This window comes from Gymnodraco acuticeps, unplaced genomic scaffold (assembly GCF_902827175.1).
Source record: "Gymnodraco acuticeps unplaced genomic scaffold, fGymAcu1.1, whole genome shotgun sequence".
Lineage (NCBI taxonomy): Eukaryota > Metazoa > Chordata > Actinopteri > Perciformes > Bathydraconidae > Gymnodraco > Gymnodraco acuticeps.
The window spans coordinates 139,449-166,004 of NW_022990186.1; the positions used below are offsets into that span (position 1 = coordinate 139,449).

Below are 26,556 nucleotides of genomic sequence, written 5' to 3' on the forward strand. Positions count from 1 at the left end.
ACACATAACTGAAGTGAATGGACTAGTGTGAGAGTCATGGCTCTAGCAATGAATGAAAGCCATGCTGCGATGAATTGAAATATTTCCTTGTGATGTGTTGGAAACATTATAATAGCATTCAGATTAGATTTCTTTTAACTTCATGGGAAATGTAAGCAGCAAAAACAGGATTCAAGGGATCTTCCAATCCCTCACTTATAATCTGTAGGTGTCAACACGCTCAGTACATCTTTGTTTGTTGTTCGCAAAGCGACTTTGAATATCTAGAAAAGCACCATATCAATTAAATGTGTTATTATTATTATGGCTAGTAAAATGAGCAGCTGGACCAGACATAAAGTGTTCCACTTTAAAAGTATGAAGGTAACTTTTCCAAAAAGCTTTGTTTCTTTAATGTGTGTCACTTTGAACATTTGTGCTGTCGATAAACTCTATAACCCTAAGTGACAGCAGAGTACCAACAGGCTGCAGAATATTTATGACATGTCAGAGCGAGCTTTGGGGACAATTTAAGGCTCATATCCTCCAGTGTATTAAAGACAGAAAAGGAAGAAAACTTAAACCCTTATAGTCTTGTAATAGTGTTTGGAGTTCAGAGCAGGGCCGAGCGACTGCAGAGGACCAGCTTCACAGACTGGCTCCACACATTATATTGGTCCCTTCTACAAATAAACACAATTTAAATACAAGCTTATTAATGACTTGAAAATAACCACAAATGAAAAATCTAATTTTATTCAGCTTTTCAGTCATCTGTGGCTTAATGCAATCAGTTTAGGTTGAATCAACATGGAGCACGGTTTTGACAGTCTTCTTAATCAAATGATCAGTGTTGTAAGAAGACACAAACATATGAAATCAAGGCGATCGCATGACGTTATTAAGGCAGATTCACAATGACGTTTGGAATGTCTGAAGAACAAACAGGCATGATTTCTGTACAGTTATCTGAGACGGACAGAAAGAGAAACCATGAACATATTTGTGAATAATCCGGAAACATCAAGAGGGTAGAATGAAACAAAAAACAATGTGTCACACAAGAATGGCAGCAATTGCTGTTTCCAGCGTCTCAGGTGCTGTACTGTTATCGGTTGCTTTTTAGAACATATTTACATTTCTTTAGGTTTGAATTTTTCACAATTTCTTGACATTTTATAACATTTAATTAAGGGAAATAATCTGCACATTAATCAATAAAGAGGAATAATGGTTAGCTTCAGACTTCAGCGTATTTACCTGGAGGAGTAACCATGACGATATTTAACTCATTCAAGTCACACTTCATTCATTAATCATAGTCAATAATATGATATTATCATCAACATACTTCCACTTCCTCCATGCAGTGGCTTTTCCTGCAGCTTTGAACGCATCACAACATCTTCTTCATTACAGTCAAGAAAATATATGATTGAATCTCATAATGGTCCTGGTTTTTAAAAGAGAATTCTGGATGACTAAAACATGGGTCTTTAGTGACTGTTATCTGTTCAGAGCTGGGCCTGGCTGTGGGTGGAGATGGAACAGCTGAAGAAGAGTTATGGGGTTTAAGGTTTCTGTTTACTCTCAGGAACAGTTTGAAACCTGTTTACATTATACTGCCAACTGCTGAACAGTGTAGAACCTCAGCTGGAATGTCACGTTTTCACCCCTGAGAGCTAACAGCGGCACACCAACCAGACCTACCAGACATGGCAGTTTGATAAAGTGCTGGCACTGTTTCCCTTGAAGGATTTAAGCTGCTGCTGCGTGAAGGTGAAGCACTACCTCACTGGCTACATGTGATGGAAGCTGTGCTACTACAAGCTGAGGCCACTGTGATTGGCTGTTTGGGTTTTCTTTGCAGTAACAGACAAATACATCTCCACTGCTCACTGCACCCCCCAGGCATTATCACAGTTAATTCAACTTTGTTCACATAATAAAATATTGGCTAACGAAAAGAAGCTAGACCAAAAAACGTAAACACAGTACTATGGGGATATAATCAATCTCTCCTGGCTGACGGATAACCTTTCAACTGTCAATTTGGAGTACTGACTTTACTGCTCGCTACATGCTGCTGTCGTACCAAAGCATGTAGGACCATAATTAGTTTTACCTCGCTCTAGTGAGTAGCAACTTCATGCTATCATAAATGAAGACCAAACGTACAAAAACAAGACTAATGTTGGAATAATCTGGAATAATCTTTTGACACAACCATACACCCTCTCAGATAACTCTTTAAATCATCTTCTATAGCATATCTTTAGTTAATATACACATCTAAAATATACATTTCCTCAACTGATACTGTTTTCTGGCTGTACATTAGTTCTCTGCCCCAACATGGCCAATGACTGGATTATTTTTGGACATAATTCTTCTGTAAATCATTGGATGAACTCAAAACAGTGATGCAGTGTTGGACGCTAGTTAGGAATTAGAAAAATAGCACGTGTTGCTCTCGCTGTGCGCTGCACTGTACTTGGCATGTTAGTTTTCAGACATCTTGCGGATCATGTAGTTGAGGATGCCTCCGTGGTGGAAGTAGGTCAGCTCCACGTCCGTGTCGAACCTCATCCTCACTTGGAACGTCTTCCCTGTGTCCAGCTGAGGGACAGAGACAGGCCACATTCAGTATTACCTCAACATTGCAGTTATGTTCCAGTCCTAGAGAGAGTGTGTTTACCTTCACGTCCACAAGCATCCTGGGAGTGAGGGGCTCGGGGATGAGGATGGTGTAGCGCTCCCTGCCGGTGAGACCCAGGCTCTCAGCGCTGTCTCCTGCCAGATACTCCAGAGGAATCACCCCCATCCCCACCAGGTTACTGCGGTGGATCCGCTCATAGCTCTCCGCCACCACCGCCTTAATACCCTACAACAAAAATAAATGGTTCATAATCAAACCTTTAAAACACTTCTTTCACTGCTTTCTCTTAAAAGAACACATTCATTATTTTCTTCAAATGGTTACAAAGAAGTGATCCTCGTCACCTGCAGGAAGGGGCCCTTAGCGGCCCAGTCTCTGGAGCTCCCGGAGCCGTACTCCTTCCCTGCCAGAATCACCAGAGGCACACCGGACTGAATGTATCTCTCTGCAGCATCAAACACATCCATCTGGACAACAGGGACAACATGCAGGAGTTAGTCCATGTAACAGTCTCAGTAGCCTAGATGGTGTTAAGTTACTCGCTAACACAAAAGCATTTTCCTGATAGTTGTTACAGAGTTAAAGAGAGGCTTGCTAACCGTTTCCTCTGTGGGCAGGTGAATGGTCTTCGGCGCCTGCTTATTAAGGAACTTGTTGAAGAGGCGGATGTTGGCGAACGTCCCTCTGGCCATGACGGCATCGTTCCCTCGACGGGACCCGTACGAGTTGTAGTCACGGGCGCTCAAACTGTGAAGAAAAGTGTGAAAGGAAAAGCTTTCATTGACAGTTTGGATACATCATTCTCATTTTAGTTACATTTGTATTTTTTCCTGTGGTTTTGAGGAGAATTCGATGTAAAAGTTTGACTTCTATTTGTTGTTTTTTTCTGCTTTAGTCGACAAACAACATAATAACTGTAATCTCAGAGATAAAGGATCCTACAACACCTTGAAACATACACAAACTCCTGTTCAGTGGATAATAATGATCGTATGACATGAGGTGAAAGTCAGACAGATGCTGCAGATTTTGCTCCTAGGTTGTTTTCATAGTTTCAAGAATGATTGGCCAACTATTTTTGAAGCTCACATGACTCACACATTGAACCAAAAGAGAAAAGAGATTTCTCTTCTTTTCTAAAGTGGTGAGGTGACCCACCCTCTGCTGGTCAGGTAGCGCGCTGCAGAGCTGTTCCTGGCGATGTTCCCTGCAGGAGAGATGTGGTCCGTGGTCACCGAGTCCCCCAGGTTCAGCAGCACGTAGGCCTCATGGATGGACTGGGGGGGCTGCAGCTTCATGGTCTGAATAAAGACAACATGAGACACGAACAGTACAGCCATGGCCAAAAACAATGCTAATATTAGTCTATATAATTGTGTAGTTACTAGCAGTAGTAGTTCATAATAGCAGTGGTATCAGTGAGATGTCAACATTGTGAATGTGAATGAGTAAATCTAAATATCATCGTATGTAGTGTAGTATGTTAAACATATCAGAAAAAACAATATACTACAGTATTTCGAGAAAGTCAAAGTATAGTATGGTAATAATAGAGCTTTTACACTACTGCTGCCGATACAAACATTCCCATAGCCATTTACAGAAAAACTGGAAAAATACCATTTGAATTCATTTACTTGTTGTCTTCAAGTTGAGTAATTCTAGTCGTAGCATGAGTTTAGGAGGATGTTTAATTTGTATATTTACCAAACCATGGAAGAAAGGTGGAGACTTGATGTATGTTGAGTTGGTGTCCCAGGGATACAGCTTGTCGGAGGGAGCAACCAGAGAGTTCCAGCGCTCGTTCACACTCTACGACACAACACGTATCAGATGATCAGGTCAATCACACATACATGTACAATGCTGGGCCATCAGACTCCAGGCTCACTACCTCAATCTTCTCATAGACTTCTTTGAACATTGTTGGGATCACAAACTCTCTCTCCACAGCCTGGATCTCCTCCCGTGTGGGCCAGATATCCCTGAGGAACACTTCTTTGCCCTCGGAATTAGTGCCTGCAAAAGACACAGTGAAAATAATTAAATATGTGAAAACTACTTTTGTTTTTGTCCCTCTCCTGCAGGTATTTGTGCATGTAAATGGTCTGCAGAGGCTAAAACCCCTGTGTTCCCTCCAGAGGGAGTTTCTTTCCCACACATTCAATGAATGATGCGAGTAAACACAGCTGACAGCCGCGGGGAAACTAGAGCGTTTAGGGCGATGCGATAAGAGCGATTAGAGCAAAGCCAATATTCGCATCGCGTCCAGTTCTTATTTCATAAGAAATTGACCAATCATAACAGAGCCGGCCAGCTGACCAATCAGAGCAGACTGGGCTCTGGTTTCAGACAGAGGGTGAAAAGAGGTGCTGCAGTACAGGCAGTATGAGAAAAATAAAGAGCTGCAATAGGGACAGCAGGCTCTTTAGAGAGGGTCATCTTCTGTCAAGCGACCAAAACAAAGGAGAGAATGTGTTGGTGGAGTAAGAATAAAGGATTGTATCGTTTATGTCTATGTTGAGCTCCCAAACTCCTAATTACCCAAACCTTGCTCTATGAAGACCTAGTTTCACCACTGGGCGGAACGGCAGTGAAACATAAACACCACTGTGCTGCAGCACAGGCAGTATGAGAAAAATGAAGAGCTTTTTGAACATTAAAGCATGGAGACATATAGAGACACTACATACTGATATACACCTGAACATCAGCAGAAGAGGACTCTTTAAAGTAGAGACACTACACACTGATATACACCTGAACATCAGCAGGAGAGGACTCTTTAAGTAGAGACACTACATACTGATATACACCTGAACATCAGCAGGAGAGGACTCTTTAAAGTAGAGACACTACATACTGATATACACCTGAACATCAGCAGGAGAGGACTCTTTAAAGTAGAGACACTACATACTGATATACACCTGAACATCAGCAGGAGAGGACTCTTTAAAGTAGAGACACTACATACTGATATACACCTGAACATCAGCAGGAGAGGACTCTTTAAAGTAGAGACACTACATACTGATATACACCTGAACATCAGCAGGAGAGGACTCTTTAAAGTAGAGACACTACATACTGATATACACCTGAACATCAGCAGGAGAGGACTCTTTAAAGTAGAGACACTACATACTGATATACACCTGAACATCAGCAGGAGAGGACTCTTTAAAGAAGAGACACTACATACTGATATACACCTGAACATCAGCAGGAGAGGACTCTTTAAAGTAGAGACACTACATACTGATATACACCTGAACATCAGCAGGAGAGGACTCTTTAAAGTAGAGACACTAAATACTGATATACACCTGAACATCAGCAGGAGAGGACTCTTTAAAGTAGAGACACTACATACTGATATACACCTGAACATCAGCAGGAGAGGACTCTTTAAAGTAGAGACACTACATACTGATATACACCTGAACATCAGCAGGAGAGGACTCTTTAAAGTAGAGACACTACATACTGATATACACCTGAACATCAGCAGGAGAGGACTCTTTAAAGTAGAGACACTACATACTGATATACACCTGAACATCAGCAGGAGAGGACTCTTTAAAGTAGAGACACTACATACTGATATACACCTGAACATCAGCAGGAGAGGACTCTTTAAAGTAGAGACACTACATACTGATATACACCTGAACATCAGCAGGAGAGGACTCTTTAAAGAAGAGACACTACATACTGATATACACCTGAACATCAGCAGGAGAGGACTCTTTAAAGTAGAGACACTACATACTGATATACACCTGAACATCAGCAGGAGAGGACTCTTTAAAGTAGAGACACTAAATACTGATATACACCTGAACATCAGCAGGAGAGGACTCTTTAAAGTAGAGACACTACATACTGATATACACCTGAACATCAGCAGGAGAGGACTCTTTAAAGTAGAGACACTACATACTGATATACACCTGAACATCATCAGGAGAGGACTCTTTAAAGTAGAGACACTACATACTGATATACACCTGAACATCAGCAGGAGAGGACTCTTTAAAGTAGAGACACTACATACTGATATACACCTGAACATCAGCAGGAGAGGACTCTTTAAAGAAGAGACACTACATACTGATATACACCTGAACATCAGCAGGAGAGGACTCTTTAAAGTAGAGACACTACATACTGATATACACCTGAACATCAGCAGGAGAGGACTCTTTAAAGTAGAGACACTACATACTGATATACACCTGAACATCAGCAGGAGAGGACTCTTTAAAGTAGAGACACTACATACTGATATACACCTGAACATCAGCAGGAGAGGACTCTTTAAAGTAGAGACACTACATACTGATATACACCTGAACATCATCAGGAGAGGACTCTTTAAAGTAGAGACACTACATACTGATATACACCTGAACATCAGCAGGAGAGGACTCTTTAAAGTAGAGACACTACATACTGATATACACCTGAACATCAGCAGGAGAGGACTCTTTAAAGTAGAGACACAACATACTGATATACACCTGAACATCAGCAGGAGAGGACTCTTTAAAGTAGAGACATTACATGCTGATATACACCTGAACATCATCAGGAGAGGACTCTTTAAAGTAGAGACACTACATACTGATATACACCTGAACATCAGCAGGAGAGGACTCTTTAAAGTAGAGACACAACATACTGATATACACCTGAACATCAGCAGGAGAGGACTCTTTAAAGAAGAGACACTACATACTGATATACACCTGAACATCAGCAGGAGAGGACTCTTTAAAGTAGAGACACTACATACTGATATACACCTGAACATCAGCAGGAGAGGACTCTTTAAAGTAGAGACACTAAATACTGATATACACCTGAACATCAGCAGGAGAGGACTCTTTAAAGTAGAGACACTACATACTGATATACACCTGAACATCAGCAGGAGAGGACTCTTTAAAGAAGAGACACTACATACTGATATACACCTGAACATCAGCAGGAGAGGACTCTTTAAAGTAGAGACACTACATACTGATATACACCTGAACATCAGCAGGAGAGGACTCTTTAAAGTAGAGACACTAAATACTGATATACACCTGAACATCAGCAGGAGAGGACTCTTTAAAGTAGAGACACTACATACTGATATACACCTGAACATCAGCAGGAGAGGACTCTTTAAAGTAGAGACACTACATACTGATATACACCTGAACATCATCAGGAGAGGACTCTTTAAAGTAGAGACACTACATACTGATATACACCTGAACATCAGCAGGAGAGGACTCTTTAAAGTAGAGACACTACATACTGATATACACCTGAACATCAGCAGGAGAGGACTCTTTAAAGAAGAGACACTACATACTGATATACACCTGAACATCAGCAGGAGAGGACTCTTTAAAGTAGAGACACTACATACTGATATACACCTGAACATCAGCAGGAGAGGACTCTTTAAAGTAGAGACACTACATACTGATATACACCTGAACATCAGCAGGAGAGGACTCTTTAAAGTAGAGACACTACATACTGATATACACCTGAACATCAGCAGGAGAGGACTCTTTAAAGTAGAGACACTACATACTGATATACACCTGAACATCATCAGGAGAGGACTCTTTAAAGTAGAGACACTACATACTGATATACACCTGAACATCAGCAGGAGAGGACTCTTTAAAGTAGAGACACTACATACTGATATACACCTGAACATCAGCAGGAGAGGACTCTTTAAAGTAGAGACACAACATACTGATATACACCTGAACATCAGCAGGAGAGGACTCTTTAAAGTAGAGACATTACATGCTGATATACACCTGAACATCATCAGGAGAGGACTCTTTAAAGTAGAGACACTACATACTGATATACACCTGAACATCAGCAGGAGAGGACTCTTTAAAGTAGAGACACAACATACTGATATACACCTGAACATCAGCAGGAGAGGACTCTTTAAAGTAGAGACACTACATACTGATATACACCTGAACATCAGCAGGAGAGGACTCTTTAAAGTAGAGACACTACATACTGATATACACCTGAACATCAGCAGGAGAGGACTCTTTAAAGTAGAGACACAACATACTGATATACACCTGAACATCAGCAGGAGAGGACTCTTTAAAGTAGAGACACTACATGCTGATATACACCTGAACATCATCAGGAGAGGACTCTTTAAAGTAGAGACACTACATACTGATATACACCTGAACATCAGCAGGAGAGGACTCTTTAAAGTAGAGACACAACATACTGATATACACCTGAACATCAGCAGGAGAGGACTCTTTAAAGTAGAGACACTACATACTGATATACACCTGAACATCAGCAGGAGAGGACTCTTTAAAGTAGAGACACTACATACTGATATACACCTGAACATCAGCAGGAGAGGACTCTTTAAAGTAGAGACACTACATACTGATATACACCTGAACATCAGCAGGAGAGGACTCTTTAAAGTAGAGACACTACATACTGATATACACCTGAACATCAGCAGGAGAGGACTCTTTAAAGTAGAGACACTACATACTGATATACACCTGAACATCAGCAAGAGAGGACTCTTTAAAGTAGAGACACTACATACTGATATACACCTGAACATCATCAGGAGAGGACTCTTTAAAGTAGAGACACTACATACTGATATACACCTGAACATCAGCAGGAGAGGACTCTTTAAAGTAGAGACACTACATACTGATATACACCTGAACATCACCAGGAGAGGACTCTTTAAAGTAGAGACACTACATACTGATATACACCTGGACATCAGCAGGAGAGGACTCTTTAAAGTAGAGACACTACATACTGATATACACCTGAACATCAGCAGGAGAGGACTCTTTAAAGTAGAGACACTACATACTGATATACACCCTGAACATCAGCAGGAGAGGACTCTTTAAAGTAGAGACACTACATACTGATATACACCTGAACATCAGCAGGAGAGGACTCTTTAAAGTAGAGACACTACATACTGATATACACCTGAACATCAGCAGGAGAGGACTCTTTAAAGTAGAGACACTACATACTGATATACACCTGAACATCAGCAGGAGAGGACTCTTTAAAGTAGAGACACTACATACTGATATACACCTGAACATCAGCAGGAGAGGACTCTTTAAAGTAGAGACACTACATACTGATATACACCTGAACATCAGCAGGAGAGGACTCTTTAAAGTAGAGACACTACATACTGATATACACCTGAACATCAGCAGGAGAGGACTCTTTAAAGTAGAGACACTACATACTGATATACACCTGAACATCAGCAGGAGAGGACTCTTTAAAGTAGAGACACTACATACTGATATACACCTGAACATCAGCAGGAGAGGACTCTTTAAAGTAGAGACACTACATACTGATATACACCTGAACATCAGCAGGAGAGGACTCTTTAAAGTAGAGACACTACATACTGATATACACCTGAACATCAGCAGGAGAGGACTCTTTAAAGTAGAGACACTACACACTGATATACACCTGAACATCAGCAGGAGGACTCTTTAAAGTAGAAACACTACATACTGATATACACTTGAACATCAGCAGGAGAGGACTCTTTAAAGTAGAGACACTACATACTGATATACACCTGAACATCAGCAAGAGAGGACTCTTTAAAGTAGAGACACTACATTAGGGCTGTGCAATTAATCGTATTTTAATCGCGATTACGATTATGGTTTGCGACGATTATGAAAACAGCATAATTGACAAAATACGATTATTTTTGCTGGGTGCGCTTTCGCCCCTCCCTAAAAGCCCACTCGGCCACGTGGGAGTGACATGTGTTGTGAGTGTTCAGCGCGAGCCAAGATGTCAGATCAAGAGCAGCAACTCGTTAAAAAGAAGGGTCAAACTATTTCCACTATTTGGAAGTACTTTGGCTTTCAGGAGTCCGACGTGGAGCAAAACAAAGTACAGTGCAGGATTTGTTACCAGGTTGTGTTGGCACCACACGCTAACACAACCAATCTCTTTAATCAGCTGAAATACAACCACAAAGTGCAATACGACCGGGCAGTAATACAACAAAAAGCAGATGCCCGCTCGACTTCATCCACCACATCATCACAGTCATCGATTCTGGACGCATTGTACAGAGCAACGGCCTACGCGACGAGCTCGCAGAGACACAGAGATATTACAGGTGCCATTACATTTCACATCGCTAAAGATATGTGCCCAGTTAGCACTGTTAGCAACCAGGGTTTTAAGCAACTTGTCAACACGTTGGACAAGCGTTACGCGATGCCGTCTCGGTATTATTTCAGCAGGTCTGCGCTGCCTGCGCTATATGACAAATGCCGTGGGGAAGTTGAGAGAGATGTGGCTTCAGCTGACTACTTTGCGACCACAACGGACCTATGGTCTAGCCCAGGGGTGCCCAACCAGTCGATCGCGAGATGTGTCTAAAAATAGAACAACAATATTCTGTTTTATCGTTAATGTCCTGTAACATAATCTTCCTGTGCCAGAATAATGCACTTGAACGCATCAAAGCTTTGTGATTGGCCGGCGTCACCCCATGTGTCGGGGCGTGGCTGAGGGTCTTCAGTACAGGTGGCAATATTGTCACCTGCCTGCGCTCATCTCTGAAACCAGACCATGTAAACAGGCTGGTGTTTCTAGCGAACAATCTTTAACATGATGACATGAGCAGCCCTACCAGCATTTGCCATGGTGGCCTAAACATTTTTATTTGGTCTTAAATTGTAGTTCAACATTTATTTCCTGTTACTTCTGGACCATGACGGTTGGCCAGCCTTCAACGTTTAACTGAGTGGAATATGTTGAATATGTTTTACCAACATGTTGGCTATATGTTAAGGAGTTTTCAGTAGGTTGTGACAGTGCACTGCAACATGTTTGATTTCATTTATTTTGGTCTAATTTATTTTTATTTATCATATTAATAATATATGTTTAGTATGGTTTTGGAAGTGTGCTCCAACATATTTGTTGATCTTGTTTATTGGTAAAATATTATTTGTTTTAAAGTTCAATAAATGGTCAATGAATAATCGTCAAAATAATCGTGATATCAATTATTGACCCAAATAATCGTGATTATGATTTTTGCCATAATCGCACAGCCCTACACTACATACTGATATACACCTGAACATGAGCAGGAGAGGACTCTTTAAAGTAGAGACACTACATACTGATATACACCTGACCATCAGCAGGAGAGAACTCTTTAAAGTAGAGACACTACATACTGATATATCAGCAGGAGAGGACTCTTTAAAGTAGAGACACTACATACTGATATACACCTGAACGTCAGCAGGAGAGGACTCTTTAAAGTAGAGACACTACATACTGATATACACCTGAACATCAGCAGGAGAGGACTCTTTAAAGTAGAGACACTACATACTGATATACACCTGAACATGAGCAGGAGAGGACTCTTTAAAGTAGAGACACTACATACTGATATATCAGCAGGAGAGGACTCTTTAAAGTAGAGACACTACATACTGATATACACCTGAACGTCAGCAGGAGAGGACTCTTTAAAGTAGAGACACTACATACTGATATACACCTGAACATCAGCAGGAGAGGACTCTTTAAAGTAGAGACACTACATACTGATACACACCTGAACATCAGCAGGAGAGGACTCTTTAAAGTAGAGACACTACATACTGATATACACCTGAACATCAGCAGGAGAGGACTCTTTAAAGTAGAGACTCTACATACTGATATACACCTGAACATCAGCAGGGGAGGACTCTTTAAAGTAGAGACACTACATACTGATATGCACCTGAACATCAGCAGGAGAGGACTCTTTAAAGTAGAGACACTACATACTGATATACACCTGAACATCAGCAGGAGAGGACTCTTTAAAGTAGAGACTCTACATACTGATATACACCTGAACATCAGCAGGAGAGGACTCTTTAAAGTAGAGACACTACATACTGATATACACCTGAACATCAGCAGGAAAGGACTCTTTAAAGTAGAGACTCTACATACTGATATACACCTGAACATCAGCAGGAGAGGACTCTTTAAAGTAGAGACACTACATACTGATATACACCTGAACATCAGCAGGAGAGGACTCTTTAAAGTAGAGACACTACATACTGATATACACCTGAACATCAGCAGGAGAGGACTCTTTAAAGTAGAGACTCTACATACTGATATACACCTGAACATCAGCAGGAGAGGACTCTTTAAAGTAGAGACTCTACATACTGATATACACCTGAACATCAGCAGGAGAGGACTCTTTAAAGTAGAGACACTACATACTGATATACACCTGAACATCAGCAGGAGAGGACTCTTTAAAGTAGAGACACTACATACTGATATACACCTGAACATCAGCAGGAGAGGACTCTTAAAGTAGAGACACTACATACTGATATACACCTGAACATCAGCAGGAGAGGACTCTTTAAAGTAGAGACACTACATACTGATATACACCTGAACATCAGCAGGAGAGGACTCTTTAAAGTAGAGACACTACATACTGATATACACCTGAACATCAGCAGGAAAGGACTCTTTAAAGTAGAGACACTACATACTGATATACACCTGAACATCAGCAGGAGAGGACTCTTTAAAGTAGAGACACTACATACTGATATACACCTGAACATCAGCAGGAGAGGACTCTTTAAAGTAGAGACACTACATACTGATATACACCTGAACATCAGCAGGAGAGGACTCTTTAAAGTAGAGACACTACATACTGATATACACCTGAACATCAGCAGGAGAGGACTCTTTAAAGTAGAGACACCACATACTGATATACACCTGAACATCAGCAGGAGAGGACTCTTTAAAGTAGAGACACTACATACTGATATACACCTGAACATCAGCAAGAGAGGACTCTTTAAAGTAGAGACACTACATACTGATATACACCTGAACATCAGCAGGAGGACTCTTTAAAGTAGAGACACTACATACTGATATACACCTGAACATCAGCAAGAGAGGACTCTTTAAAGTAGAGACACTACATACTGATATACACCTGAACATCAGCAGGAGAGGACTCTTTAAAGTAGAGACACTACATACTGATATACACCTGAACATCAGCAGAATATATCCTCTTATAGCAACAACTCTGACAGCCTGGTGGAAATGCCTCTTCTTTAGTTATAGTAGATTTAGATTAGATGCATGGCTCCCTCTTGTCCCTGGTGGTTGGAATGTGTTAATTTGGACCCCTCAGACACATTTCTGTGGCAAAGGGAAGGCAACCTTATTTCTCTCCTCAAGCCAGACCACAACTGCTGACAGTATTAGAACAATAACAAAAGGTCATTATAACAATACTGTTGATCCAGCAGGTCTGCCAACCTGTCCAAAGCTCCCACACGCTGCACACACGGCCAAACACCAACAGCAAATCCACACAACAACCTCTGTTCATTCTGTTTCCACCGTAATTATTTTTGAATGAGCTGTCTTCTGAGATGCAATGAAGGCAGAGAAAGTAAATCAACATTTCCCTGTAAGGACCTGAGGAAAAACTGAAGGGATTGAAACATCTAGTCCTTTGTGCTTGAACATGTTTCATCCTTATGAGTCAGTGTCATATTCAAAGTCCAAAGTCTCCAGTTCCAGAACGTCATTCCCAATCGGTTTAAATTCCCAAAGTTACCGTTAATTATCCATGGATGTCTATAAATAGGTTGTGTATGATTACAGATAAGAGATTGATCTATAGCTCGTGTCTTACGGCCACTGTAAAGACTAGCTACGCTGAGTTATTCAAATTGATAAAGAAGGAATGGAAAATAAAAGTGATCCAAATAGTTTTGCGCTGATTTGCCATTACAGTCTTCTAACAGTCAGACACACAATACATGTTTTGGATGAATATAAAGAAGGTAATAAACAAAGCAGCAGTATCAGAAATATTCTCTTCCACACATCCCTTCTCTCCCTTGTCAAATCCTGGCACCACATTACCCACAATGCCACCTGACAGTTTGCTTATCCAATATGCTTATCCATTGAACTGATGACTCAATGTGTTAGGAGTAATGAAGGGAATTTCTTAACTTAATTGTTTCTCTTTTTGCAGTTACTTTCCAAATCTAACTTCTCACCGATGGGCTCTTTATCAAAGTCTATCCTCACAGTGCCGGCTATAGCATAGGCGATGACGAGCGGGGGGGAAGCCAGGTAGTTGGCTCTGGTGTTGGGGTGGACTCTGCCTTCAAAGTTTCTGTTTCCTGATAGGACGCCTGAAGCCACCAGATCACCCTGAAAGAAAAACAAACCTTAAATGTTGGGAGGATATCATTTTGTTTATGCATTATTGTTTATGTACATAGCTTGTAAAATGAGGAAGTGAAGATCAGGCAGATCAGGAAAAAGGAAAACAAAAATAAAATGAGGTGGGTGAGGAATGGTGGGAAGAGAAACAATGAGGGGAAAAGGAGCTAATGAGAGCTTTGACATATGCAACGACACAGCAGCAATGTTGAAACAGCCCGGGGTACCTGGGTAATGGCCTCCACCACCGGCTCTGGGAGCGGCCCACTGTTGCCTATACAGGTCATGCAACCATAGCCAACAACCTCAAAGCTATCAGGAGACACAAAATGAGGGTTTAAAAGGTTAGAAAAGTATCTTTAAATAACTTCATGCTAACTTCAAGTGCCAAACATGACATGACCACCTTCAAGTGTAGTTTTATGGAGGTAATATTTACTGACTATATTAATAATGACAGCTGTGAGACCTGGTTCCATCATGGTGTTTGAATACATACAAACAAAAGATAATCCATCAGATATCACTATTTGACTGTATCAAGCAGCCTTAACAATAATAGAACTATATTTGAATGGTGATTTCGTGCCTACAGAAAGCTGTCTCTTTTATTGTGGCAACTCTTTAATATCTCTGTGTACACTCAGCAGGCCATGCTGCATATCAGTGAGCAGGACAGCTTTATGCTACATTCCTGCGAATGCACCATTTCCGTAAATATCAATAAGAACCTTACTTTTTCTAGATATTTAGCTCTCTTTACTAGATAGCCAGTATCTGTAAACAGTGTCTCAAAATAATGTACATAATACAACAGGAAATGTATTTAAAAGGTGGTGTAATATTACTGAAGATGTTTATACACTACATAATACACTGTTTAGTTCAAATAAACCAGCAAGTGATTTGTGAAGCTGACACTAGTTTAGATGTTGACACGTCTGATCCCTTTTAAAATGCTGATTGGAGCATTTTACTGTTGGAAAAGTACTGGTGATTAAGTATTTAAATCATAGCAAACATTTGTTCCTTCTTTTCTATTGCAACTTCCTTTTACAAATTGGCTCACATATTTCCAAAGGTTTAAGTTGCCTTTCAGTCTCAGATAGGGACAGCAAGGATCATTTGGGAAATGATATACGTGTGTATATATGTATGATTGTCTAAAGTACATGCAGATGTAATCTATGTGTTTATGAGCTATATCCATGACCTCAGTGCAAATTGAGTTGAAAAGGTAAAGAAAAAAGCTAGTAAGAAGATCTTGAGTTGTGTTGATTAGTGTCAAACTACTGTTCTCTAATGTAAATAATCAACTAACATAATGGACACAACATGTTTCTACGGGTGCTTCTCACTTCGGTTAAATTGATTCCTTGCGTCCCTCACTTGCGTCGTTTCCCTGCGTCTAGTCCCTCCCACCAGGGAAGCATGGAGAGACGCAAGGAAACCACGAGAAGCAGGGAAATGAGTTTTAAGAGCAATGAGACGTCGTTTCCTCCGGAGCGTCACGTGAAGCGACGTCTGTTTGTGATGACTCTGCAAAGCTGATCGCCTGACAGCAGCCAGATCAGTGCATGCGCTGCATCGTCCAATCAGTGAGCGATACACAGTAAGGGGGCGGGGCGAGTGTCTGAGGAGTTCACCGGAGGATGGTCTGGTAGCTCCTCGATTATCGCTCCTCCGTTATCACTCCTCGATCCTCCGGCAAAAATAAGGCCACTGGGACGCTACTCAAGATGGCGCAGACAAATCAACTTCTGGTGAGACCGAGCCCGAGGAGCGAGGAAATGAAAAATAACCGAAGTGAGACATGTGGATCTTACCCCAGCTGAAAGAGGTAGTCCATCACTCCGCTCTCCTTCAGGTAGTAGGTGACCACCCCGCTGCCGGGGGACAGGCTGGTCTTTATGTACGGCTTCACACTCAAGCCACACTCTATTGCTTTCTTTGCAAGGAGCCCTGAAAGAAGAGGATTTATATTGTATACGTTTGTCCAATGACAGTCTTCACCCTGACCATCTTTGAAGCCCACTATAATCCAATATAGACCCACCTGCCCCCAGCATGACGGAGGGGTTGCTGGTGTTGGTGCAGCTGGTGATAGCAGCGATGACCACAGAGCCGTGGTTTAATGTATAATCTTTGTCATTAAACCGGAAGGGGACAGCAGTGCTGTGATGCTCCGGAGGAATCTGGAAACCCTTGAAGCCTTGCTGGAAATGACACACACCACCAGGAAATGAGTTGCCAATGAACTGAGAGTAACAGCAGTTGAGTATATATCCCTTCTCTTTTCTGAGATGAATGTATGCATGGTCCTTTTTAAATAAATACGTAAGAAATAAACATCTGAATCCTTCATTCTTCATTAAAGGCTTGGACTATATTTCATTTTTCATTCCTTCATAAGTTCCTGACATCTCACTAGGAATACGGTAAAAAAGGTTTTATAAGAAAAACAACAAAAGCAAACGTTGAATAGCTCATGGTCTTCAACAGGAAACACACTTTGTGAATCATGTAGCTAATAAGCTGCCTCTGTGGTTGAAAGAAGACTCAACATTTTGAGGTTCTTGTACTTTACTTGAGTATTTCCATGTTATGCTAATTTATACTTCTACTCCACTACATTTCAAAGGGAAATAATGTAATTGTACTGTACTACATTTATTTAACAGCTATAGCTACTTTGAACGAAAAGCATCTCTAAAAATCTAACTCTTTGAGTCACAAAAGTCAAAATATTTTACAAAATGTCAATCAGAACTGAAAGTAACAGTCAAATGCTACTTGATAGAACACTACTATGTGGAAATGCCACATATAGATAGAATTATATACACACATAAAGGCCATTTTTCTGCACAACGATTACTTTTACTTTTTATACTTTAAGTACATTTTGCTGATAATACTTTAGTAGTAGTAAGATCTTGAATACAGGACTTTAACTTGAAATTAATCTGAATACTTCTTCCACCGCTGCTGTCACGTTATCTTTAGGGCTTGCAGTCTGTTGTTCTACAAGTATAGCCTGACCTCTGGTGGCTGAAGCCGTGCACTACAACACGTGCCCTCAGAAAAGCCTCTGGATCAGTTTAATAGATAGTATTTCTGACTAATTCTCAATACCTTGGTATATCAAAACACCTTGATAGGGTGCCAGCCTGCTTTCTAATGTGCAGCATGAGAGCGTAGTGCTGCTTACCTTGGCTCCCAGGCAGGATTCAAAGTCTGATTTCATATCAGACACAGCAATTCTGTCCTGAGGTCTTTTGGGGCCGCTGCAGCATGGAACCACTGTGGTGAGGTCCAACTCCACAATCTGAGAGCAGGAGAGATATCAGAATATATTAGGCATGGTAGTTAATACATTCTGCTTATACATTTTACATTTAAAACTGTCTGCAGTATTTTGTTAAATGTATAATTTATTCTCAATATTATTTGAGGTTTCCTACAGTTAAAGGCAAGTGACATTTAAGACTTTGTAAGCTTTCCAATGCCACTCCGATCTTAGATTCCAGACCTTTACAATACACACATTTGACAAAACAAACAACATATGTCACTTTGTGAATTGTAATGTAAAACATGACTTTTTTTTTTGTACATTTACAATTAATTGTACTGCCCATGCATCAGCTTTTTTAAGACTTTTGGGAATCGGACATTTTAGTAGCAATTACTTCCTATTTTAAGGTTCATGAAGAAATGGAAGAGTCTGCAGAAACTTTGTATATCTTTTGCTATTAGTATCATGTTACAACTTGTCGCCTACAGAAGGAAATCTTGACACCCTGGTATCTTTTTCTACTATGACATAAGAAAGTGTCTGTAGGTGTTCTGTTATGCCATTGGGGCATTAATACCACAAAGTCTACCTTTTGAAGGCAAGTCTTAATCAACCCTTCTTTTATGGGCTCAACATTGTATAACTGAAAACAGACAGACTGATGAGGAGACTGACCCTGGTGAAGTCTGGATCCTGGGAGACATTGTTGTAGTCTCTGAACATGGACACTGCCTTCAGGTACTTTGTAATGTAGGCCAGCTTCTCTGCGTCTCGCCCTGAATACAACACAAATGGAAACAAACATTTTGAAAATAATATTCTGCTGAACAATCTGAAAAATGAGAGATCCCTTTAAATCAAAATCTCAAGTCAGTAATTGAACAATGCTCTGACTGAAGGAATGTGAACTGCTGTGCATTCTGGGAACAGCAGCAGCCGTTCTGTCCATTGAGAGAAGAACGGACCGATTCCTGTTACCAGAGGTGGGACCAAGTCATTGTTTTGCAAGTCTGAGTTAAGTCTCAAGTCTTTGCGCTCAAGTCCGAGTCAAGTCTCAAGTCAGGATGGGCAAGTTCAAGTCAAGTCCAAGTCCTAAACTTTGACAAAACGAGTCTTAAAGTTCTTATGTGCTTTTCAACAAATGTAATGACACCGATACTTAATAATCAAACTGCTCTTTATTAGTCACATTAATAATAATCCATTTTCTCTCTGCTGGTAAAGTAACGTGCTTTTTTCTATTTGAAGAGGGATCAGTAAGGTGAGGCTACCGTGACGGTTTGATTCAGAAGGAGTTTAATGGATAAGATCCCTGATGTTGAGGTGACCAGAATGTTTATTTCCACTGTGTACAACATGTTATAAGGGACCCACAATCTATCTTTATGCAAGGGATAATGTGCAGCGAGGCGGTCTCTATGGGGAAGAGAACACCTGAGTCTAGATCCCTCTGCAGGTGGTACTTTAAAGGGGACCTATCAAGCAAAATGCACCTTTGTACGTCTTTTATTCATGAATATGTGTCCCCGGTGTGTCAGGGAACTCACCAAGTGTCAGAAAACACGACCCTCTCTCTTTTCCTCCATACCCAAATCTCTAAAAACGGGGCTTTAACAGATCTGATACAGACTGATCCAGATTTGAAAATAGTCTGACGTCAGGAACGAGGAGCTCCGCCTATATGGGCAACTCTCCACCAATCAGGGGAATGAGAGGTTGCCGTGGCATGGTAACAGCATGGTAACAGCATGGTAACCGCATGGTAACCGCATGGTAACAGCATGGTAACAGCATGGTAACAGCATGGTAACAGCATGGTAACTGCATGGTAACAGCATGGTAACAGCATGGTAACCGCATGGTAACCGCATGGTAACAGCATGGTAACAGCATGGTAACCGCATGGTAACAGCATGGTAACATGACGTCGTAACTCGGCCCCTCCTTTGAAGGGGGCGTGGTCAGCTGCAGCTCATGCAAAGACAGGGTGGAGGAGAGCAAAATGAGGCATGGCTAAAATGCATGATCTGTTTGGTATTTTGAAAAAGAAAACGTATAAATATACCTTATATAGGTATGGCCCTACAATATATTATTCAAATATAGCATGATAGGTCTCCTTTAAGTATATTTTGATGATAATACTTTTGTACTTTTACTTGTAACATTTTGAATGCAGGACTTTTTATTGTAACCGAGTATTCCTACACTCTGGTGCTTTTACTCAAGTACAAGATCTGAACTTCTCCCCCACCTCTGGCAATACATCCTGAGTGGTTACCAAACAAAAACCCTGCTCTGAAGGTTATTTTCATTTTACAAATCCTGCACTCAGCTTTGCTTTCTCCAATATCATTGAAAAGCAGCCAGATGCTGCTTCTTTTTTCGGTTTTCGCTCATTTCTTGACTTTTTCCGACGCGCTTGCATTTCAATCCGTCTCCCCGTCGCTCTGTAGCTGGCCTGTACCACTACACTTGCTGTCTTTGGAGCGTCTGCCCCCCACCCTTCTTTCACATAATGGCATGATCCTAGTGTGTCCTCGCATATGATTGGCCGCATGGTGGCCCATCTAAATAAAGACCCGCCCCTGCCTGCAAGGATTCTCAGCAAGAGTAGAAGCGGCTGAAGATTCTGTTCTCCCCGACGGGAGTCTGCTCTTCTAGCGGCAGCTCGCGATCGGCGTGTTGGAGACCTCTGAATTAAATTATCAAGTCAGCTCAAGTCAGAAGGCTCAAGTCCAAGTCAAGTCCCGAGTCAGGACGTCACATTCCCATTCCTTATAGACTGTCTTTTATGCATTTGTTGGTACACCGGTCATTTGAAATGTGAAAGCTGCTTCTTTGGGTGAAAAATCTAATCTTTTGTATATTGATGGTGCTGAAGGAAACATATAAAGGTCAATGTCAATCAGTCAAACTTGTGCCTCAGAACATTCACTTAATGTCACCGTGCTAGATTATTTGTACACATGTGTTTACTAAACAGCTCAGCACCCACCGGTCTGCTCCAGATACTGAACGCTGACCTCGTCTACGGGGAAGAAGGCTGCCGTGGCTCCGTACTCTGGACACATGTTGGCGATGGTGGCTCTGTCAGCGATGGACAGCTGAGAGACACCCGGGCCAAAAAACTCCACAAACTTTCCAACGACACCCACCTGACGGAGATGCTAAAAACACAAGGGGGAGGGAAATATCAGATTGTGAAAATAATCAAACATGTCTTTATAAACGGATTGCAATTACCTTAGTGACAGTGAGGACGATGTCAGTGGAGGTTATGAACTGGTTTGGGGTCCCGGACAGTTTGTATCCCACCACCTCAGGAAGTACCATGCTGATTGGCTGACCCAGCATTACAGCCTCCGCCTCAATTCCACCCACACCTGAGGATTTCATGAGGAATTATTTAGGAACTCATTATTAATGATCCGCTCAAGGGAAGATGTTTGGGTTATTGTGCTGTTATCGTCAGATAGGAGCTTATCTATTGGCTGTTGCAAGGACTGCTATTCAAAACAGCTGGACGATTCAGAAAACAGAACTCATTGCCATAGTAATGACTGATATTGGAATTGCGATTTGATTCATGATATTGAAGCGATTTATAATTTTTGCATAATCTTTCTTATTATCATTGAAAACTTTATTTACAATGGGAATTTTGAAAGAGGATCTTTTTTTAATAAGTCCATAAAATACAATTTGAAGGGTAGGAAATCTATGTGGCACCACAATCTTTAATTGAGAATAATATTTATACATATTTTGCCTGGACAAATAATGCACTTCCTGCAATTTGAGAATTGCAGTAGGCTATGGGAGCCCTAAGTCAATTCCTCTGTACAGTAGATCCCAACATATGCTTGCCTTTTTTTTGATGGCTTCTCACTTGAATTTCCCAAAGGACATCAATAGCGGTTTATCCTATCATAACTTATGCGTTATACTTTTTCTTACCCCAGCCCAGGACTCCCAGTCCATCTATCATGGTGGTGTGGGAGTCCGTGCCAACCAGGCTGTCGGGGTAGAAGTACCCATCAAAGTTAAACACCACCCTGGCCAAGTACTCCAGGTTGACCTGGTGAACAATCCCTGAACCGGGAGGGATGATCCGCATGTTCCTGAAGGCTTTAGAGCCCCACTGGGGAGGAGAGGCAGAGAAGTTAGAACATCTGTTCATAGTCAACCATATAATCAGACAAGTAGAACCCACACGGTTCTCTTGACATACCTTTAAGAACTGAAATCTCTCTCTGTTGCGGTCAAACTCCAAGTCCTGGTTTTTCTGGAGGCTATCAGACCTAATGGAAAAAGATAGTGTGTTAAAGCCTAAAAAAAACGGAATATACATACTGTATCTATAAACCTATGGAACGATGGTGGAAGGAGCTTGATGAATCTTGGTTGCAGTCAAATACTTGTTTTGCTTTTGACTGTTCCTAATTAGTTCAGTAGTATATAATAAGATTATTTATTAAAATGGTTGAATTCAATCATAATAATTGGGTTTTATGTTGATAAATTGTCCAAGTGGACAGAGAGAGCGTGAACAACTATTTCTTATTTTAATTCAAACCTTGGTAATGAAGTCCTTACAAGGCAGAGTATCTAGATGGGTTCTTAGTAATCGATCTACAGAAAATAGTAGTTTTCCCACAGCAGATGCTAAATGATAACATCTGCCTCCGCATCATAAGAACGTAGAGCAGTCGGATTCTGTTAGGAAGTGGTTGTCTTTGCATAAGTCCTGATAATTCCCCTTCACATCTTTTTCATTGAGGTTAAGGAATAGTGTTAAGGAAACAGTTTGAACGCTACCCCAGTATATTGAAACTGTAAAGAAAGACACAGCAGTTATGATATCGTAGCTATTTGGATGATAACACAGGAACTATGAGCAGGTGGTGCAGTGGTGAAAAGAGCATGATGAACCTGGTCTTACTTCCTGTTAAAGTCCACTTGGATGGAGTGATCGATGACCAGGTCAGCAGGGCAGACAGGATTAATCTTCTCTGGGTCTCCGCCGAGTTTCATCACGGCGTCACGCATGGCAGCAAAGTCCACCACAGCAGGAACTCCACTGCAAGGAGGGATGAAAAGAAAGGCGTCGTCACTTAGACTTGGTCATGACTTAACTAAGGAAACATAGCAGTCAAATCAGGGATGGGCCTGAAAGCATCATATTCTTTCACCATGGTCTGCACTGGTCTTCTTATTCACATATTCAGTAGTTCATTAACCATTGAGCTTTTTGTTTGACAGCATGTTCTTATATTTGCACAGTATCATAAAATGCTAAAATAATAGATATTGTAAAGGATAAGAATGACACCATTTTGCATTTCTCTAAATGCTTTCTGTATTCCATACCCTTATGTTGCTCTTTAATATGATCATTTTAAAAGCTGTTAAAGGCATTTCTTATCTCACTGTAGTTTTGATCAGAAGTCACTTCAAATTGATGGAATTTGCGCATTTATTGAAGACTATTTTCAGTGGCGGAAGAATACATATTTGAGGCTCTACTGAGTGTTTGGGGCAACAGGACGCTGTATTTGGGTTAAAACCACAGTTTACTGGAATCAATGAACATGTATGCACTACAGAGTGGCTCATTGAGGTGTTGAACAGAGCGCTATAGCACAGATTATAACACATCAGGTTACGATAAACACTATTATTGTTAGTAAGTCCATTCATTGCTGGTTTGGCTGTGTAAATAAGATTTGCTGCAAACAATGCAAATATAGAATATGACCTGACTTATCCTTTAAGTTGTGTATCAGTATACAATAAAGATATGTCCCCAAAATGGTCAAAATGGAAGCAGCCGAGTGTGACCTGACTTTAAGACCCTGGTCGGGTCAACGAGCAAAAACACTGGATATAACATTTCCCATAATGCAACTCAATAGTTCTCTTTCTGGTAGACCCTCTCTGACTGACAAAGGACCATGTCTCTTATAATCCAAACAGGCTTTCTATTAGAAACGTTAAGTCTCCGAGCCCAAACTGAGATGACCCTGATCACATGACTATGACAGCATCAGGGTTATCGTTCCTCCAGAAGATCATAAGACATACTGTAAGAATGTGTTTTCACAGAACAAGTTACACTCCATGTGACTCTGAGACATATGTGTAGAATTTGAAATGCTCTATGCGTTACTACACAATAGAGCTTTATTTGATGTTTGTTCCTTTGCTCAAATCCTTTGGAGCAAATCACTGACACTGATTATAAGAGGGGGGTCCACTCACGTGAAGTCCTGCAGGATGACTCGAGCCGGTCTGAACGGGACCTCCACAGTTTGAGTCTGGGTATGCTTCCAGTTCAGGATGCTCTCCACATCTGAGCTCTTCACCAGGAACTCATCACAGTTCCTGATAGCAGACTCCAGGAGGACCCGGATGGAGAACGGGAGACGCTCTGAAGAACACATTCACATGGAACATTGCTGGAATTGATATCAGTAAAATACAAATGACCCTGTAAAGAAGTTTCATATCTGCATATAGTAAAGCATTCCGTTACCATATCTGGGATCTCCAAGTTTGGAAAGATTGTAAAACTGCTGCGTTGGGTCCTTGGGGTCCAGGGGCTCAACTATATGTTGGAAAGGATTATTCACAGTCGCAGACATCCTCCTCTGTTTGTCAGTACAAATCTAAATCAAAAAATGGAAGCAACAGAAGCATGTGTTTAATGCCTTACACTGACACACAGAAGAAGGGATCATATGAAACAAGGCATAAAGAGGGTTATTAACAAGGCCTAGCCTACAATCTGGGGTCTTTGCATGTGTGGAAATGGATTACCCTGAGGGTTAGTGAACTCTTGGCCCGTATTTCCCAAACCTTTCATAACTGAAAATGTCCTTTGGTAATCTGATTACACTTTAAACCAATCAATCTTTAAAAATCTAGAATGGAAATGTGTATCTGAATGTTGGACAAGCTTTTGCCTGCTTGTTGAAAATGAAACAGAATAAGAGATCAGAACATCAGGTTTAACGGCAAGTCATTTCCTTGAAAGATATTATCTGTGTGAAAGGTGAACTGATAAAAGAAGCTCTTTACGGGGCCCTCACATCCTGAATTTCCACATATTTGACAGGTTAGTTTAGGAGCAGGGCCTTACTGTGTGGTACAACCCCCTGAACAACCAGCACCAATGCTTGACAGTGAAAACATGTGTATTTTGAAGGATTTTGTAGTACCCCAAGATCATACTTACTGTACTATACTTAAGTACAATTTTGAGGGACATGAACTTTTGTACTTTGTACTTTTACTCCTCTACAGTTCAGAGGTACATGGTGTACTTTTCCTCCACTACATGTATTTAATACCTTTAGTTACTTCACAGATCTGGATGAATGATGTGAAATCTAATCAAGTGTTGAATCAGACTTTAGTTCCACCTGGAGTAAATTCACAAGCTACCCTGCAGTACACAAAGTCATTCAAACTAGCTGCACCTTTACCAGCTTTGAGAACACTTTCATGATCAATCATTATAAAACATATCATATATATTATTCTGAAATGGACCAATCTACACAACGACTACTTTTACTGTCGCTACTTTCACTATATTTTGATGAGAATACTTTTCTACTTTTACTTGAGGAACATTTTGAATGCAGGACTTTTACTGAAACAGAGTATTCCTACACTCTGGTACTTCTCCACCTCTGGGTGTTATACGTCCCTTTTGTTGAACATAATGATGTTAGTCCTCCTGTCCTCTGTTCATTCATATTCCCTCAGCTTCGCATTTCCAGCGCACTGACCTAACCTGGCCCTCTGACGTCCGTTAGCGTTAGCTTGCTCAATCAAACAGACCTCCAAAGTGTAGCTTGAAAACACCAGACAAAAGGGACAGTCATATAAATAATTACTAGTAGTTATTTCCCGATTTAAATATCACAAAATGGCATAAACAAATACAGGTTTAATATGTGACAGCTCCAGTTAGCTAGCTCTTAGCTCAAATGTTCTGCATGACAGCAGGAACAGGGGTAGTAGTACGTGACTCTCACGCTACAGAAAGAGAGTTTTTGAGACAGCATGTAAATGTGTTCAGATTGAGAAGTTCTTACCTTTGTGTGCAGCAGAGGGGGTTTATACAGAGGATATATGGCAGGGCAAGACCGTGTAAAAACACTGTCAAGAGAGCTAACCTCATACAGACCCGAGTTCCGCTGTCAGCAGCAGCAGCAGCAGCACGGTACTTCCGGTCAGAGTGTTCTTC

General features: G+C 41.0%; 1 protein-coding gene across 2 annotated transcripts; it reads right to left on the bottom strand.

Annotated features, from left to right (window-relative positions):
- Positions 1-719: 719 nt before the first annotated feature.
- Positions 720-26,539, bottom strand: aco1 (aconitase 1, soluble). Of its 2 annotated transcripts, XM_034217859.1 has the most exons (21): positions 26,405-26,539; positions 24,835-24,967; positions 24,561-24,729; positions 23,242-23,379; positions 22,531-22,600; positions 22,257-22,440; positions 21,543-21,682; positions 21,295-21,466; positions 18,972-19,072; positions 18,210-18,326; positions 17,055-17,214; positions 16,825-16,960; positions 15,226-15,310; positions 14,830-14,986; positions 4,533-4,657; positions 4,346-4,450; positions 3,797-3,939; positions 3,238-3,385; positions 2,983-3,105; positions 2,678-2,863; positions 720-2,598 (listed from the first exon to the last, which is right to left on the bottom strand). In XM_034217859.1, exons 2-21 carry the CDS (start codon positions 24,941-24,943, stop codon positions 2,482-2,484), a joined length of 2,685 nt encoding a protein of 894 aa, XP_034073750.1. In that variant the 5' UTR covers positions 24,944-24,967; positions 26,405-26,539; the 3' UTR covers positions 720-2,481. The 2 variants fall into 2 exon arrangements, with proteins under 2 accessions (XP_034073750.1, XP_034073751.1); XM_034217860.1 differs by lacking the exons at positions 720-2,598; positions 2,678-2,863; positions 2,983-3,105; positions 3,238-3,385; positions 3,797-3,939 and adding an exon at positions 3,975-4,248 and having other exon boundaries at positions 4,286-4,450.
- Positions 26,540-26,556: the final 17 nt, after the last annotated feature.

Coding starts and splice junctions, on each gene's coding strand:
- aco1 (XM_034217859.1), bottom strand. CDS start 24,943: ATGTCTGCGACTGTGAATAATCCTTTCCAACATATAGTTGAGCCCCTG. Junction 16,961..17,054: donor CTCCGTCATGCTGGGGGCAG/GTGGGTCTATAT, acceptor CTCTTCTTTCAG/GGCTCCTTGCAAAGAAAGCA. Junction 15,311..16,824: donor GACTACCTCTTTCAGCTGGG/GTAAGATCCACA, acceptor GTCTCCTGATAG/CTTTGAGGTTGTTGGCTATG.